Source organism: Anabrus simplex, chromosome 3 (assembly GCF_040414725.1).
Source record: "Anabrus simplex isolate iqAnaSimp1 chromosome 3, ASM4041472v1, whole genome shotgun sequence".
NCBI classification, from domain to species: domain Eukaryota; kingdom Metazoa; phylum Arthropoda; class Insecta; order Orthoptera; family Tettigoniidae; genus Anabrus; species Anabrus simplex.
In genome coordinates this window covers 33,079,077-33,096,771 of record NC_090267.1, presented here as the reverse complement: position 1 = coordinate 33,096,771, position 17,695 = coordinate 33,079,077, and the positions used below count along the sequence as shown (strand labels likewise).

The following is a 17,695-nucleotide window of genomic DNA, read 5'->3' as shown; positions in this document are numbered from 1 at the left end:
ATTACTCCAGTGATCATCATTCTTTATTTTAACCCCTAGGTACTTACAGTGATCCTCCATGAGGTCCTATCCCACCAACTCGGTAATAAAAACTGGCATTAGGGAAATGGGTTCGAACCCCTCTGTCGGCAGCCCTGAAGGTGGTTTTCCATGGTTTCCCATTTTTACACTAGGCAAATGCTGGAGCTTTACCTTAATTAAGGCCATGGCTGCTTCCTTCCCACTCCTTGCCCTTTCCTATCCCATCGTTGCCATAAGACCTATCTGTGTCAGTGCGACATAAAGAACATTGTAAAAAAAAAAAGTTAAAACCCGAGAGGACTTGGTCAAACTTACAACTCGGATGGCACTTCTCCTGTATCATAAATCGTACACAGTAAATGGAATAACCTCACCATGCTGGTTTCAGCTAATGCAGTCAGTAATTCTGAGGGTGTCATCACTTCCAGGTGCCTTGTTCCTATTTAAGTCTCTCAAAGCTCTGTCATATTCTGACCTCAAAATTGGGTCTCCCATTTATCAGTATTAACAGCCTCTTCTTGTACCAGAATCTTCTTTATCTTGGTACAATTATTGGATATGCTCCTGTCATCTTTCTGCTGTGTCTTCTTTCTCTATAGCTCATTCATTCCGTGTTAAAAAAACAGTATTGTTCTTATGGCAACAGGGTTGCCATATTGAATGATTCTGCTCAACGCCATCACGGGAAAATTGTGGCACATAAATTTGTGAAATTCAGTATTTAAGTTCAAGATAAAATGTGGAAGAAACCAAGCTACAAATTAGTTTTATGAACTAAAGTGGACGGGGAGTTTATAGGAACTATTTTTTATTTGTACAGAATCAAAGGTAAAATACGGCACATAAAAAACCTTAGGCTAGCTTAAAGTGTAAGGTAGGCCTAAATTGGGGGAGAAAATAGACAAATAATTTTTATGGGCTCGAGGGGTGAGGGACTACACGAGGCTTGTACCCAAGCAACACAGAAGAAGGAAAATGAAGGAAGGCAATGAAGCATTGGCTGTTGCTACCATTGTGCTTCCTCCCTATTTATGTATTTATCAAAAAGAAAATGTTATGTAGTTATTTTAATAACTCGTGGGTAACAATGCCTCAACTTTTTTATCTATCTTTCATAATACATTACAAAGTACAGTATAATATCCTTGAATCACAAGGAATCATGGGTGTCTTGGAGGGGGTGTATTCACCCCTTGTAGATCTATGAGAGCAGTACTGTTTTCTTAACATGGAATGAGCTTTAGCAGTGGTTTTCCATACTCCTAGTTTTCTTTCTCCAAAAGTTTCACTGATTTTCCTGTATGCAACATTTACCTTTCCTATGACTGTACTACCTTCAACATCTTTGCATTTCTCTTGAAGGTATTTGGGAGATTAAAAAAAAAAAAAAAAAAAAAAAAAAAAAAAAAAAAAAAAAAAAAAACAATTGGATCTCCTTTTCCTCTCTTGTGACCTACATGAAGCACAGAATGAAGTAGATAATGTGGGTCTTGGCAGTTGCTGATGGGACAATCAATCAATCAATTGTTAGAGATGGATCTGGAGGGGGTCCTTTCAAAACTATGATACATACTTTCAGGTCATGAATGTGAACCAGGACCTCACTGTTTTCTAGACAGGTGTGCTGCCATTTAGCCAGAGCAATTCAAGTGTCTCACTTTTGTATATCATGATTGATATAACTGTACTATGGTCTTGAAAAAGTAACTATTTTGATACGAAGAGTCTGAAGGACATGCCACGTTTTATATATGGTGTGACAAGGGAGGGGCACACTGCCTATGATGTACTGTATTCCTGCAAGATAATTTTCCAGCAGTCGGTATCAAAGTGATGCTCGGTTCTTTTTGCACTGACTACTCATTGGACCAGCTTGCTATGGTGCAGAAGACTTGTTTTCTCGCTGCTGCTTCACAGATTCTGCATGCTACATCTGACAGTAATGTATGCCTGTGGCAAATAGTCACTTCTGGCCTGGCCAGTTCAGTATTCTGTGGTATTCTGGTGGCAGTGTAATAATAAATACAGGGTGCGCACAAATGATTAGAGCGGATTCAAAAAGTTCCTGTTTGTTGTAACATTACAAAATTATATAGCCAGACAGAAAAACTCACAAAGTTTTTTTATTAGCCTACAGGTGCTCGATATGTGCTCCATGAGTGACTCTACACACACCAACTCTATAGTCAAGTTCGTCCCACACCCGATGTAGCATGTCGCTGTCAATTTGACCAAAGACATTGATGATGCGGGCCCGCAGTTCTGTTAGATCAGCCGGTAATTGTGGCGTAAAAACTGCTTCTTTTCACATAACCCCATATGAAGAAGTCTCAAGGGGTGAGGTCAGGAGAGCATGGAGGCCATGGCATGAGGGTGTGATCTTCATTCCCGAAACGACCAATTCATCTTTCTGGAAGTCTGCTGTTCAGAAAGTCACGAACATCAACATGGAAATGAGGTGGAGCACCATCCTGTTGGTAGATAAAGTTCGTGCTATCGGTCTCCAACTGTGGCATGAGCCAATTCTGCAGCATATCTAGGTAGATATGCCCTGTAATGGATTTTTCAGTGAAGAAGAAGGGACCGTAAACTTTAAATTTCGAGATGGCACAGAGCTTGGAAGAGTCATGAACGTGCTGCACACAGGTACGGGGATTTTCAGTCCCCCAAATTCGTACATTGTGCCTGTTAACTTTACCACTCAGAAAAAAATGCTGCCTCATTACTGAAGACAAGGTTGTCATGAATGAAATTCCAGAACAGCATACGCTTTTTCACTGTTAGTCGCCATCTTTGCAACTGTTGGGGTAGAGGACGCATCATGTCTGCTGGATGTTGCAACTGTTGCGCTCACGCGGGCATTGGGGGAAGCACAATGTATGGAGGGCTATTCAAACAAAACAAAACTTTGAGGGATACTTGCCTTACAACATCAAACACCATCACCATATCTCTAATAATATGGCTAGAAATAATTGACAAAAGCACTCATATTATTTGTGCGCACCTGTATATATTGCAGCTAATTGCTGTACAATAATAAGCTCACCATTAAAAAAAAAAAATCACACCTGGAGAAATCATCACAAGCATTATTTAACACCGTGTAAGTCTGTGTCTGGACTTGATAACTGCCTGGATTCAGTTAGGAAGAGTCCACAAGTTGTGCATGTACATCACATCCAGGCTAAGTCGCTCACTGAGGATTTGATTGCGCCATTGAAAATGTGAAGTGTGGTGTAACATCAAACGGGTAACAGTGCAGCATCTAGTTGTAAATTCTATGGATAATGCTGTTTTGTTGTTCCTATGAGTAATATTGTGATGTACTTCTGCGTGACAGCGCAGTGCTTCAGTTTCGTGTGGTGAGCTCACCATGTATTAATTATGTTGATAAATAATGTTAAATAAATAAAGATGGTGTTCGCTTTTGATTCTAAAAGTGAAGCAGGGCCTATGACATCAAAAAAAAAAAAACCTTTCTGTTTAAACACCCAGAAGGAAACAGAAGGACAGGCAGTCATGGGAGAGTATAACAAATGGTTGCGTTGTGATCCAACATGCGAGGATAGGGCAAAGTGTAAGGTTTGCCATGTGACATTTGTCTCGGAATTAAGTAAATGAAATGGCGTATGGCTTTTAGTGCTGGGAATGTCCGAGGACAAGTTCAGCTCGCCAGATGCAGGTCTTTTGGTTTGACTCCCGTAGGCGACCTGCGCGTCGTGATGAGGATGAAATGATGATAAAGATGACACATACACCCAGCTCCCACACCAGCGGATTTAACCAATTATGGTTAAAATTCCCGACCCTGCCGGGAATCGAATTCGGGACCCCTGTGACCAAATACCCGCACACTAACCATTTAGCCATGGAGCTGGACTCAGAATTAAGTGATATTAAAATATACAATAAAAGCGATAAGCACGTTAAAAGTATAAAGGTTGTATCAGTTACCCGTCAAAGCAATTTCAAGGCTGTTCTAAAAAAAGAGGCTAACGTAATGTGTTCAGAAATTAAAAACACAGTGCAAAAATAAAACTTTTTTTTATTCGCAAAACACAATATACCGTTTAGAACCATGGATCATTTGCAGCATACTAAAACAAGCATTTCCTATTCCTATTTGATATAATCGCTGTTTGCTATTATTGCATGCGTTCTGTGAATTTGAGTGTATTTGGGTGAAAATCAGCACTATGGTTTTACATTAAAGATTACGGTTTGTTTATAATTTCTGTACGGTTTTCAGTTTTCGGAGGTTGGCAATGCTGACTATGTGTCCCAAACCGCACAGCCACTTGTTCGGTACTATCCATATAAATTTAAAATGTTATCTAGTTCTTACATGTTCATGATAATGTACTGTGGTTGTTTTCAGGTTTTTCTTTTGTGAAGTTCTTATCTCTTATCAGTCTGTTCTTGTTTTGCAGGTAGTCCGGCGCCAGTGCGCTGTCGTCTCTCTGACTGCTCTTTTTCTCCTTGTGCTCAGTGCCAATGTTTACTTTATGTACCTGATTGTCGAAGACAAATCTCCCAATGTGGTCAGTGTAAATCATGTTGTGGTGAGTTTCCATATACTTCTGTAATTAGCAATGATATCTTCAGAAACACTTTAAGTAAGGAAATGGAACAAACAAGTTCAACCAGGCGAGTTGGCCGTCTGGTTAGGAGCGCGTGGCTGTGACCTTGCATCCGGGAGATAGTGGGTTCGAATCCCACTGTCGGCAGCCCTGAAGATGGTTTTCTGTGGTTTCCCATTTTCACACCAGGCAAATGTTGGGGCTATCCCGTAATTAAGGCCACAGCCACTTCCTTCCAACTCCTAGGCCTTTCCTATCCCATCGTTGCCATAATACCTATCTGTGTCAGTGCGACGTAAAGCAACTAATAAAACCAAAAACAAAAAAAAAAGTTCAAATCAGTATAAAGATAAGAACATCAAATAATTTTTCTATAAGCAGTAGTCTCTCTCTGTAGGCTGACATGTCCAGTAGTCCAACACAAGGAGCACCGGTCATGTAGCATTTTCATTGTCAGTGAGGGGGGGAAAGAGAGAGCGACAAGAACCTTGTTTATCCGGCCCTTATTAATCCGGATCGAAAATAATAAAACATTTATTTTTACTTGTACAGTATTTCTTTTACGGTGTCGACTCTTCTTGAATGGCTTTTCCAACAAGGATAGTAAGTTAAGGACAAGAATTGGAAGTAATTCGGCCATGGTCTATCAAATGTACTGTCCCGGCGTTTGCCGGGAGTTGAGAATGGGAAACCGTGGAAAAACCATTCTCAGGACGGCCGAGGTGGGATTCGAACCCACGCTCTTCTAAATTCAAAGCACTACTAATTCACTGATGGTGAATTCGAAAATGAAACAGGCACTCCATCAGAAGAAACAATGACTCATGGAAAGGCAACAATGCAGCTGGACAAACTGATGGACTATTTACAATCCTTGACTGAAACCACACTGGCAGAACTGTTGTTTGTAAAAGTCTTCATGATCGTACTGCGCCCAAATGCTATACAAATGTAAAACAGATAAAACTCGCACATTATTGTAGTGCATAAAACAGAGTTGTAAATGTAAGAAAACTGTTCTTATATGTTTTGTAAAATTGAAAAAATGTATTACTGTACAACTTATGTAAATAGATTATATAACATGTACTGTATTTGTTTTTTATTAGTTTTTCGGATTATCCGGATTTTCGATAATCCGGATTAGTTCCGATCCCACATAATCCGTATAAACAAGGTTCTTGTGTAGTTTGTTTTCATAGATGTGTACTCTTTAACTTTACTGTAATAAGCAAGGAGCAAAACATCATTCAGACACTAACATAAAAGACTAGAAAACTAGAAAAATATGGGGGTGAGATGGGACTAACGATTAATCAGTCAAAAACTAAGTACTTGTTAACATCTAGGAAAAAGAATAATGAAGCAGAAAAAAGTGTGAATTTGAATGGGAAAGAATAGGAACGCCACAAGAACTTTATATCTGGAGTCGATGGTACCTGAAAACAATGATGTGAGAGAAGAAATACATGCTAGAATAGCAGCTGGTAATAGGAGTTACTTTGCCTTAAGCCAAGTATTTAAAGCAAGAAGCCTTAGTAGAAATTTGAAGCTGACATTTTATCGCATGGTAGGGAGCTCTGTGGTGATGTGTGGTTCGGAAACTTGGACTATGACACAAGGTACGAGGAGTTGTTACGAAGATGGGAAAGGAAGATACTTAAGAAAGTCTATGGACCAGTAAAGGATGGTGACTCTGGCGAATCAGGGATGATAAGGAAATCAGAGAGCTGAATAATAAACCAGATATAGTAGCAGAAATAAAGAATAGTAGACTGCGATGGTTGGGACATGTAGAAAGAATGACAGAGAACAGGACGGTAAAGAAAGTCTTCAATGGGAAATCTGAAGAACGTCTTACGAGGGGAAGACCGAGGGTCAGATGGTTAGGCAAATGGAGGAGGATTTGAGAAGGATGGGAGTTAGAAGATGGAGAACCAAAGCAGTCAACAGAGAGGAGTGGGTGGAGATTGTCCAGGAGGCAAAGGCCCTACAGGGGCTGTAGAGCCAAAAAGTAACGTAAAATGCAGTTTTAAACATGTTATAAAATGCTGGTCATTGAATAAAATGTCTTTTTCCTGAAATATGTCTTTATAAATACTGTTTTTTTAAAATATGTACTCTTAGCAGTATGCAGTATTGTTTACGTTTTTCAGTAAACAAAATTCTTTCATTTAAATACAGTAACTGTTTTGGCATTGAACATCCAGTAATCCAACAGAACTGTGTAATCCAATTCTATATGCGTCAGGTTCAACAACTTAATTTGTACTTCCTCCTTGCCATTACCTGTACTTATACGGAAAGTGAGTGTTGAAGTCTGTCCTCTTGATGGGGCTGGAAAGTACAAACAAGCTCGTCGGGGGCTGAGAAGAAGTGGATGTAGACGAACTGGGATTAATGATGAAAGAGCCAATCTTTTTGAAGATGTGGAGATTGCCCTTGTACTCTCATATTTTCTTTCTATTTCTCCCCCTTCCACACTGTCCATTCATTGTGTTTATCTTACTGTGTGTTCCTTCTGCAGCTTTTCCCACTCTACATAGAGGTCACTGTTCCTGATGAGTTATCTCCACTGTTACCTGTTTTGGATAATTTCAGCCTCTAGTTTCTTCTCTCTCAGGTCATCCTCAGTGAACTCTGCCTAAGTTGTCCATGCCTCCTCTTCCCCCTGGAGATCCATCTGTATGACTTTCTTTCCCACATACTCCTCACCCCTTCTCATTACCTGTTCCTTATAAACTCTTACCACCTTGAATGACTTGCCAGTGATATCTGGGCCTAGAACTATTGAGAATCACCAGAGATGAATCTGGGCTTTTATTGTAAAATTCTCTTTCTAGATCATAAACAACAGAAGCCTATCATAACTGGCACTTTCTGGAAACTACAGTTGGGACAGGTCCCATAGTGAATTTGATTAGGTGCTTCTGTCCTATGCTAAAGGTTGTGCGATCAAATCCCACCACAGTCATTTGACATAATGCTTAAATGCAACCATTGTATGTTTCAAAAATTAAAATAAAATTATTTTAACCCTAGAACACTAACCCTATTTCGCTACACATTATTACTAACCCTTCGTAAATTTGACTACTCCAATTTATAATTGTTATATTTTCTACGTAACAGCTTATATTTGGCAAGATTTTGGATATTTAGAGTTCCTATAGTGTCGTAAACTTAACATGAATCAAAATACATAGATATTAAATAATTGTATGTGATTATTTATTAAATATAGAAAACTTGACACACAAAAAATATTAAATTAACACGTTTTATAAGAAATGAATTTTATAACACAACATATTCAAATAAACCCTTCAAATTATGAATGTGTGTTATTCACATCACAAAGGAACCAAAACTACCAAGAAAATAAATAAAATAAGTATAAATGTAAAAAAAAAAAAAAAAAAAAAAAAAAAAAAAAAGGCATGAAGACACATTACACTTTTAAGTTCACACTATCACCAACCGTTCGTCAATGTGACGACACCCACCCAATTATTACAAGAATGAACAAAGATATCAACAATCGCACATGCCACAGTCAATAACTGCTTGAAAAAATCTGCTACACAGAATGGTGGCAGGTACGCATGCGCGGAAGGCAATAAACTATACCGTTCTGCTACCTACCGTCGTAAAATTTACGCAGGATTAATGTTCTAGGGTTAATGACCATAAATTATGCAAACATCAAAAGAGGTATGGGTACTGTATTTGGAAGAGGATAAAAGAAGTTTGGATTAACAATAATACGAGGCATGTTTTTTTAGTAAGGGCCGTTTGAAAATAACTACACAACAAAAGACGATTTTCAAACACCACATTTTAATGCAGATTCTACATACTTTACTGTATTTTTCAACAGTAGCTGCCAAGTTTGTTTAAACACTTATCATACCTTACAACTAAGTTTTGAATACCCTGTTCATAGAAACTTCCTGCTTGCTCCGATAACTAAAACACAGACGGCATGATCTTGCGCTGGGACAGAGTCTGTTTGGCCTTCACCTTTACAGGCAAATGTGCGTGTCCCCATTCCATGCTCTGTTGATATGCGAAACTCATGTTTCGTCTTCTTTTACGATCTCACTCAACATGTCGTCACCTTCTTCAGAATAACGAGTCAAAAACGTCATCAAACACTCAAATAGTTTGTTTTTGTGGTCCTCCGTTAGGGTTTAGGGACCCAACGGGAACACAGTTTCCTAAAGTTTCGGTTTTCAGAAACAATTTTGTAAAGCACTGACCTACACACGTCAGGAAAGGAGTTTCAGAGAGCTGTTATTGTGAAGCGTCTGTCCTCACGAATCTTCGCTTCAACTAAAGCCACCAAATCGTCTGTGATCAGAGATGGGCGACCGGAGTGGGCCTCACCGTGGACGATGTCATGGCCATCTTTGAAGTCTCGTGCCCACTTACGCACTTTGCCTTCACTCATAGCATTAGCACCGTACACTTCACAAATCTGTTGGTGAATGCCTGCAGCAGACAGGTTCCTTGCCGACAAAAACCGTATCACTGATCGAACCTTGCACAGGGTGGGCCATTCAATGATCTTCAACATTTAAGCAAGCACAGAACAGAACCGTACAGGTTAGCAACAGAAGTGCAATTGTGCACCATTGTTCCCGTTGCATGCGTTCGTTGCGATGCGCGCAAACTACTAGTGTCAATGGCCCTTACTTATAAAACACGCCTTGTACTTTATTAACAGTAAAACTATTTTCTAAATTACAAAACACAAGATAAAAAGAAAGAATCAAAAAGAACATCAGGAAAAAAAAAAGTTATAGATTGAAGTAAAAATAAGCGTAGGAAGCAAGAAACCTGTTATGTTACCATTGATGCTTTCACGGCCCATACTTACAGACATGACATAGGCTTTTGTGCTTTTGCCATGTCAAGAAAATAAGGTGAAATTCTTTGTTTCGCAGAGAACTTTGCTCTGTGTCTTCAGAAGAAAATCTTGACTGTTCCTGAGGAAAACTTCTCCAAGAATGAGGTTTGAATTTAGACGGTAACAATAGAAGTGGAAGTGGTACGTTCATTCGTCATCAGATGACTCACCATACGCGGTACAGGACCAGCATTTAAAGCGGAAGCCGACGTAACCATCAGAATCAGCCTGAGAGGGAGTCACTTAACATAACAAGTGTACACATGTATGAAAGTATGACATTGACACAAGCCTGGAATGAAACATTTGGTGATAAGGAACGTACAAATTTGGAAAACATCGAAACAAAATAACAGTAGTGAAGGGACAGGGAAGGGAATTACCTACATAAATCCTTAACTGCTGGCAACCGCATGTTACTTAATTGATAGCCAGTGTCCCTGTTGAAATTATGATTTCTACGTATTTCCACAGCTTCTCATATAATCCTGGACCTTGCAAGTAATCAGCTTCATTTTCCGTATCAAAATCTAATCACAGAGAGTTACAATATTGAAAATCTTCCACCTTTTAGATACTTCTTATTTGCCTTTTAGCAAATTTTTATTTGTAAACAGTACATGTTTCGTTCTCACTTGGGAACATCTTCAGCTGTTATTAAAGCTTAGGTGAAATGCTGAGTTTTTAAACACGTTATTTGCAAGTACATTGATTCTCTTAAAAACTACTAGAATACCAATTAAATTAAATGATATTAAAAGAATGTGGGGTTAATGTGTTAATGAAATGAGATTGGATGATTACATATTTGGTCAGCTTAAAAACTATATCTATTCATTGGAATAGTTGTTAAAAATTTTTTTTGTTACATTAAAAATGTCTGTTTGTCTTCTGGTTAAAAGGTTTTAAAAATGATTGACAACAATTTGAACAGTGTCATGAAGTCAACCTGGCAAAATTCGCCTGTGTATCCGGACAAGACTTCGTCCATCAGACGCTTAAAGGTGGCTGGAGCATTCTTAAGACCAAAGGGCATGACTCTGAATTGATAGAGTCCTCTTGGGGTGGTAAAAGCAGTCATCGGTCGAGGCTCTTCTTTGACTTCTACTTGCCAGTAGCCAGAGTTGAAATTGAGGGTACTAAAGACTTTTGCCTCACTCACTTGCTTTATCAGATGGCAGAGATCTTGTTATTTACCTGACGTAGATCCACACAAAGTCGGTAACCACCATTTTTCTTCTTAGGTAGTACAATTGGAGATGCCCATCCTGATACTGAAGGTTCAATCAATCCTTGGTTCTCTATTTCCTTGACATTTTTTACTATAAATTTTCATTTATCTGAGTTAAGTGGGTAGGGCCGTTGTTTAACTGGGGCATTATCCTTGCAAATTATTTTATGTTTTACCGTTGTGGTAAATCCGATTCTATCAGTAATGACTTCAGGGAACTTATTCATCAACTTCTCAAGGTCTTCCTTCTCTCCACCCTCAACAGTCCTGTTTTCAGTTTGGCCAATACATTGGTTTCTAACTTTCTAACTCAAAGGCTTTATTTTCAACCCATGCAACCTAATTCTGTTTCTATTACCAAAGAATATTTCATTGGCTGTATAATCTATCACTACCCCATATTTAGCTAAGAAGTCGTGTCCTAATATTGTGTCAGGTATCAAATCCTTGACAACCCTCACCGGTATATCTATAACTTCGGTAGAGTACTTGGCTTGAAGAAAGGTACAACCCTCAGTCTAGTAATGCATGTGATGAGTTGCTCCCCTGACTGTTGCCACCTTACCAGGACAAACAGGTTTTAATAATTTTGCCACATTCATGCTCACAAATGAGTGTCAAGGATAGCGATTGAAGGCTTATCATCAGTCGTCAAGTTAATAGCCGGCTGGGGTGGATTAGGTTCATCAACACTACAGATTTGACCAATATGTTTACCTTCTAGCCAGGTGTCATGTATCTGGGACTTTTTCATTCTTCTGGAACCCTCCTTACCCCAACTCGAACGGTCCCAAGCTGCCCTCATCGGTAGCATTACCAGAGTTTTCATTTTTGAGGTATGGTAACTTGTTTCTTTGTCTAATTTTGCTACGATGTGATGAAGCTCTTCAAAGGTTTTTGATTGTGCCACCATAACAAGCATTCAAACCTTATCGTGTAGCAGTTCATTTATGTAAGGGACGCTCGTATCAATATTTTCCCTTTCGTGGACACTCTTAAAGAGCTGGAGTTTTTGAATTACGAAAGCTCCTGCTCTCATTCCACTGGGCTGTGCTTCAGTTAGGACCATTTTTGTATCGAAGTTTGGACAGACTCGGAGTCAAATCTCTGGACGAATTCTTTCTTAAATTCCTCCCAGTCGAGCTTGAGCCCTTTAATATTCTGCCTCCAAGCCCTTGCTGATGCTTTTAGCTGCTGGCTGACAATTTGCAAGTATATTTCCGTAGGTATATTTGTCCTACCCAGTAGAGACTCTGATGTCTTTAGAAATGTTTTAGGACACTCCTCGAGTCTCCCATGAAATTCCGGTAGGCTGTCTTTGATTACTCTGGGATCAGTCGGTATCCCAAGGGGGAGGTCGATACCTCTGCTGAAGTGGATAGTATGTAACACCTCTGCTAGGTTGACTACTGTCTACAGAAATGTTATTCTTCAGGGTTAAAATTTTTCTATTAACCTCGGATTCATACTTCGTAAACTTCTGGTCTACTTTGGTTTTAAAAATGTTGGATTCCCGCTCAATTTCTCTAATCTTCTTCTCGACTTTGTTTTCCAAGGTGTGCATGTCACTTACTACTTTATCTACATCTAATTCTACGCTGCTGATTTTGTCATTCATTTTTGAAATATCTTCTTTCAGATCTTTGACCCAGGAATTGATTTGCCCTTTATTTCTTGAGACTGGGAGTCGATTTTCCCTTCAAGTTTTTCAGATTGGGTCTCAATGTTTTTAGACTGGGCCTCGAACAAAGTAGCATCAATACTACACTAGGAGCAGCAAACTTAGCTGTTCAGACACAACCGGAACATTTGGTCCCAGCTAACGTCGACAAGACAATTACAGACAACTCATATTCCTCCCAGATTGAATATGCATCAATGGGAAGTTTATCAACAAGAATGACTGAATTTTCCAAATATTTTTATCCGATAAGCAATGAATGAAATCAACAATATGTATCCTACTTACACGCTTTAATCTTAAAACATAACTGTTTCAAACCCTAATATGAATGACTTTAACCAAGGTTCCGGTATTGTTAAAATTCTTACGACTCAGGCGACCATATCAGCTGAAGAAACCCCAACTCACACAGTGATAAATTCTAGTCAATACAATTTGAGAAACCCTAATTCATGCTGTGATCAATCCAATCCACAATTGAAAGTCTAGTCATTATAAAATAAGTTAATTCATTGTTCATAAATTCCGGCAGAACAAAAATTGGTACCAAAATTTCTAAAACCCACGCAGAGGAAGGGTATAACCAATAAGAATAGAATTCAGAATAAGGTCAACGAGATTTGGATAAGAAATGAAATTAAAGCAACATACAAAAAGAAAGCCCTCCTAAATTTACAATTATATAAGGTTAATTTATTTTTGGCCCAAATGTTGTCTCCGTTGGACTACATGTGGACTTTAAATTGAATATTAACGATTTTAACCAAGATTCCGGTTTTGTAAAAGTTCTTACAACTCAGGCGACCATAACAGTTGAAGAAACCCCAACTCACGCAGTGATAAATTCTAGTCAATACAATTTAAGAAACCCCAATTCACACTGTGATCAATGCAATCCACAATTGGAAGTCTAGTCATAATAAAATAAGTTAATTCATTGTTCATAAATTCTGGCAAAGTTAATGCACATATTGTACATATTGTAAACTATGTAAATAACATAAGACAATTGTATTTAGTATTAAGTTAGTTTACTATAAGTTCCAATGTTATAGTTTTAATTCTTGACCTTAAGTTTAACACGTTGGGTGCCACGTGCCGCCATATGGCGTCACGGTGGTCTTCAAATTTGAGATGGCGTGACGCCATATGGCGGCACACCGTTCTTGAAATCAGAGTTGGCGTGACGCCATATGGCGGCACAGTTGAGTTTCAGGCGATGCACCATAGATAATCAGCTGTAACATCTATGCGCGTAAAATTGGTACTATGTGAAGGGCGAACTTCAGGGTCTATTCCAACTATGTATTTTTACTCTATGCCACCATGTGGCGCCACAGTATTCTTTCGAAGCCACTGACTGGCCAGTGGTCATTGTCACAGGTGAAAACGTGCCAGGCATTGTTTATTCCTCTTTTACGTACGTATTATCACTCAGTTTATATAGTTGTGCAAAAATATAAAAAATGGAAGATATTGGTAATAATCTTACGAGGGAACACATACATGTGTTACACTCAGATTCGGTTGAAATTTGGTAGGAATATTCGTGGGAGGCAGTAGAATGCTAAGGTGAAAACTGCATGTACCCAGCGCAAGTTTAAATGCCAAAATTGAACAAATAAATAGTCATAAAATTAGAAGTGCCGCGGGAGTATCGGGGTGTGGTGGAGAGGTAGGGAGGAGCGAAGCAGCGGACGTGAACCAACCGGGCTGCGTCGAGCTGCGCTAGCAGCCAGGTAGCGTATAGTTAGCGCGTTTCCCCTTAACTTCCCGATCAGATGTGCAAAACATAAATATGAAAATAGCACATGAAACAAGTGTACAATGGACGTTGTTTGAACAACGATGCCAATAAGGTTTGAAAAATTACGAGTAACAAGAACTCGGGCGTGCCGAGACGCATATTTTCATTGTTTAGAGTTATCAGAAAACTGTTCACAACAGTATGTAATGTAATATAAGTACTTGCCTTGCATTTTACTAGGTTTTCATAAATATTGCGTTAATTTGAATTAGCAAATAAATATCCCGTATTTGAAATTCGTATTGCACATTCCATGACAAAAAATTCTGTGACACCATATGGCGTCATGCTATATTTTATCTTTCCAAAAAATTGATGTGACACCATATGGCGTCACACATGACCATGGTATGGTGAGATAAAATTTACTGAGTACATCATATAAGTACATCCCAATATTATATAGACAGACTACAACGCATACAATTGCTTTGGCACCAGCGGAATGCAATTCAAAAACATGCCTGGCACCAGTGGAATAGTGTGCTACAATCGGCTCGGCACTCAACGTGTTAATATAGGCTGAAGATGCCCATAACTAGGGCGAAGCATGTCCCTAACTGGTGTGTTTAATTCATGTAGAATTTAACCACAAAAAATATATATTTGTATTGAATAGGTGGACACAATATTTTTAATCTTGAAAGAGTTTACTTATGCCAGCGCCTTCCGTAAAATCACCCTGGTCATTTGATCAATCTTCATCGCTGAGTTTCGGAAGTCCTGTTGCGGTCGCCAATTTATCATTCTCAGAATGCGATTTTTTAATTTACGAATGTAAAATATCACACGAGAACACATTTACTTTTTTGTGTAACAACTTTATTCTCACTACGATATAAATGCTGTTCTCTTCAATCGTTCTTATTTTTAAACAACCTACAAAGAATATATACATGTTTCACACCAATGACCTATTGGTGATGTTTCTTGGTGCCATATTGGAAGTCTTTGTTTGTCAATACGTCTGTTGCTATGTCACAAGTCTTTAAAAATCCTGTCTACTGGTACCTTATTCATCATAAACTGAGCATGCTAATATATAAGCAGAATAAGTATATGGACATTATATGTCCAGGGACACAAAACATGAATATATATTAACACAATTTATAGATCATCGTAACTCCTATTATTTTATCTGTTAGGCTATACTAAATATGATTATTGAAGGCTTTACCACAATTGGGATATCGGACCTATGACATTGTTCAAAATCAGGCTATGGGAACTTCAAGATTGGCTACGAGTTTATTTCAATGTTTTAGTATAATTTATTTTATATGATTGTTTTTATCTTTGTAATTTTTTTAAAGGCCAAATAAGGTCATATAGGGCTGAGATGTGTACCTTTTAATGTATTAGTGCTTAAAGTTTCAAGGCATGCAGTGTATTGACTAAGGTGGAGCCTTTTAATTGTATAATTTCTCATAATAGATGGTCAACACAGAAGAGGGTAGGAGTGGTGGTGGAATCTAATCACTAGATAGCATGCTGAAAGCCTGGATTCACTTCCAAACCTCTCCGCAGTGTTCATATGGAATGAGGGCATTTGGCATTTTTGATGGTGATTCACCCGTTGGATGGAGACGTTAAGCCTTGGGCAAACCCCTTGGTGTTATTCGACAGGAGTAGGCTATGTGCCAACACTGGGTTTCACCCTCCTCCTCCTCCCCCCCCCCCCCCTCCTCCTCCTCCTCATCTAGATGTTCAGATCAGACATGAGCTTCTGCTAGAAAGACCTGTCCCAAGTGAGCTGAACATGTCCTCGGATGCTCCTGACGCTAAAAGCCATACATTAAATAAATAAATAAATGAATGAATGAATGAATGAATAAATAAATAAATAAATAAATAAATAAATAAATAAATAAATAAATAAATAAATAAATAAATGAATGAATGAATAACATTCCATTAGTAACAGGCATGTATAATTGAACTTTTTTCTTAAAACTTACTTCAATTTGTATTTGTAGTAGAACATACGGTTACCACTAGTTACTTTAATTTTCTTGCATCTTGCTATCATCTTAATTTACTAGTATGTAAATTGTTTACTGAGTGCTTTAAAGCTCCTACAAAATATTCTTTCTGATGAATTGCAACCACCTCTCTGTTCTGTGTCCCATTAACCTACTACTTCGTTTTGTTTTTACCAACTGTGTTGTATGTTGGTACGTTACCATAGGCAAATAACCTCATACCGGGAAGGAAGAAGACAGAGAAACCAGTTGGGAAGCACAAGGTGAAGCTTGTGATACAACCTCGCAATGCTACTATCAGGGCTGTGAGGCAGATAAAACAGAAATTGGAAGTGTTGTCACCCAAGTACTTCAAGAAGAATGTTTTATATAAAAAGGTTCTACAGGAGCTGCTTGATGACTTGAAACCTACTGTTGAGATCTCAACATCACTGTGGGCAACAGCTGAAAAGGTAAGTCAGTGTCTCGTCTCTAACTGATGTCCTGAATACACAGAATATGTTTACCACCCATGGTGTAGGATAGACTGGTGTGGAAGCAGGCTTGATATTTTTTTTTACTGTAACATACTCTAATTCAACAGTTCACCGCTATACACGATGTAAACAGCAGGCCGAGAGAACAGCCCACCAGGAAAAGCATAGAGCTACCTTGAGTTTAAAAACACTAAAATGTGTGCTGTACCTAATAATTGACCCAGGAAGTGTACAGTCTCAACAATAACTTCTAATGTCTCGCTAACAAATCATACCTATGATACTCTAAAATTATATAAAATATGAATTAGGTGATTAAGCCAACGTGCTTCTGAATTAATCTACATACAGATTTGATTTTTTCCTCTTCTCCTTTGTCGTAAGACCCAGTGTAGAATTATTCTGCTTGCAGTATTACCTCATCCTCAAAAGAATATAATAATGCACCATTTTGGCAACCAGATTGAACAAGGTGTCTTCAAAAAAGTGTGGGGGAGTTATGTTTTGTGCCAAATAATCAATCACTCAATCACTACTGATCTGCATTTAGGGCAGTTGCCCAGGTGGCAGATTCCCTATCTGTTGTTTTCCTAGCCTTTTCTTAAATGATTTCAAAGAAATTGGAAATTTATTGAACATCTCCCTTGGTAAGTTATTCCAGTCCGTAACTCCCCTTCCTATAAAATAATATTTGCCCCAATTTGTCCTCTTGAATTCCCACTTTATCTTCATATTGTCATCTTTCCTACTTTCTACTGATGTCATACCACGCCATCTCTCCACTGATAGCTCGGAACATACCACTTATGATATATATGTTGATTCCTGTAGGGAACGTGAAATATTTGTCCCGAATGAGTAAAGCACTCTTCAGTAGCCCAGCTCCACTCCCTTCAACAACTGTGCCAACACGCTGCTCAAGGTCTCCACGATTCTATTTCGAACTGGGAGTCATAACATTGGTTCAAATTAAGATCCTCACACGACCACATTCTT

The 17,695-nt window shown here is 38.6% G+C and overlaps 1 protein-coding gene across 2 annotated transcripts in view; it reads left to right on the top strand.

Moving 5' to 3' along the window:
• Positions 1-17,695, top strand: part of LOC136865946 (glycosaminoglycan xylosylkinase) — an 86,052-nt gene that overhangs the window by 2,661 nt on the left and 65,696 nt on the right. The window contains exons 2-3 of one of the 2 annotated variants that reach the window (XM_067142509.2): positions 4,455-4,586; positions 16,430-16,675. In XM_067142509.2, coding sequence (XP_066998610.2) covers positions 4,455-4,586; positions 16,430-16,675 — 378 coding nt within the window. The remainder of the gene's footprint in view (positions 1-4,454; positions 4,587-16,429; positions 16,676-17,695) is intronic. The other variant, XM_067142510.2, reaches the window with a different exon arrangement.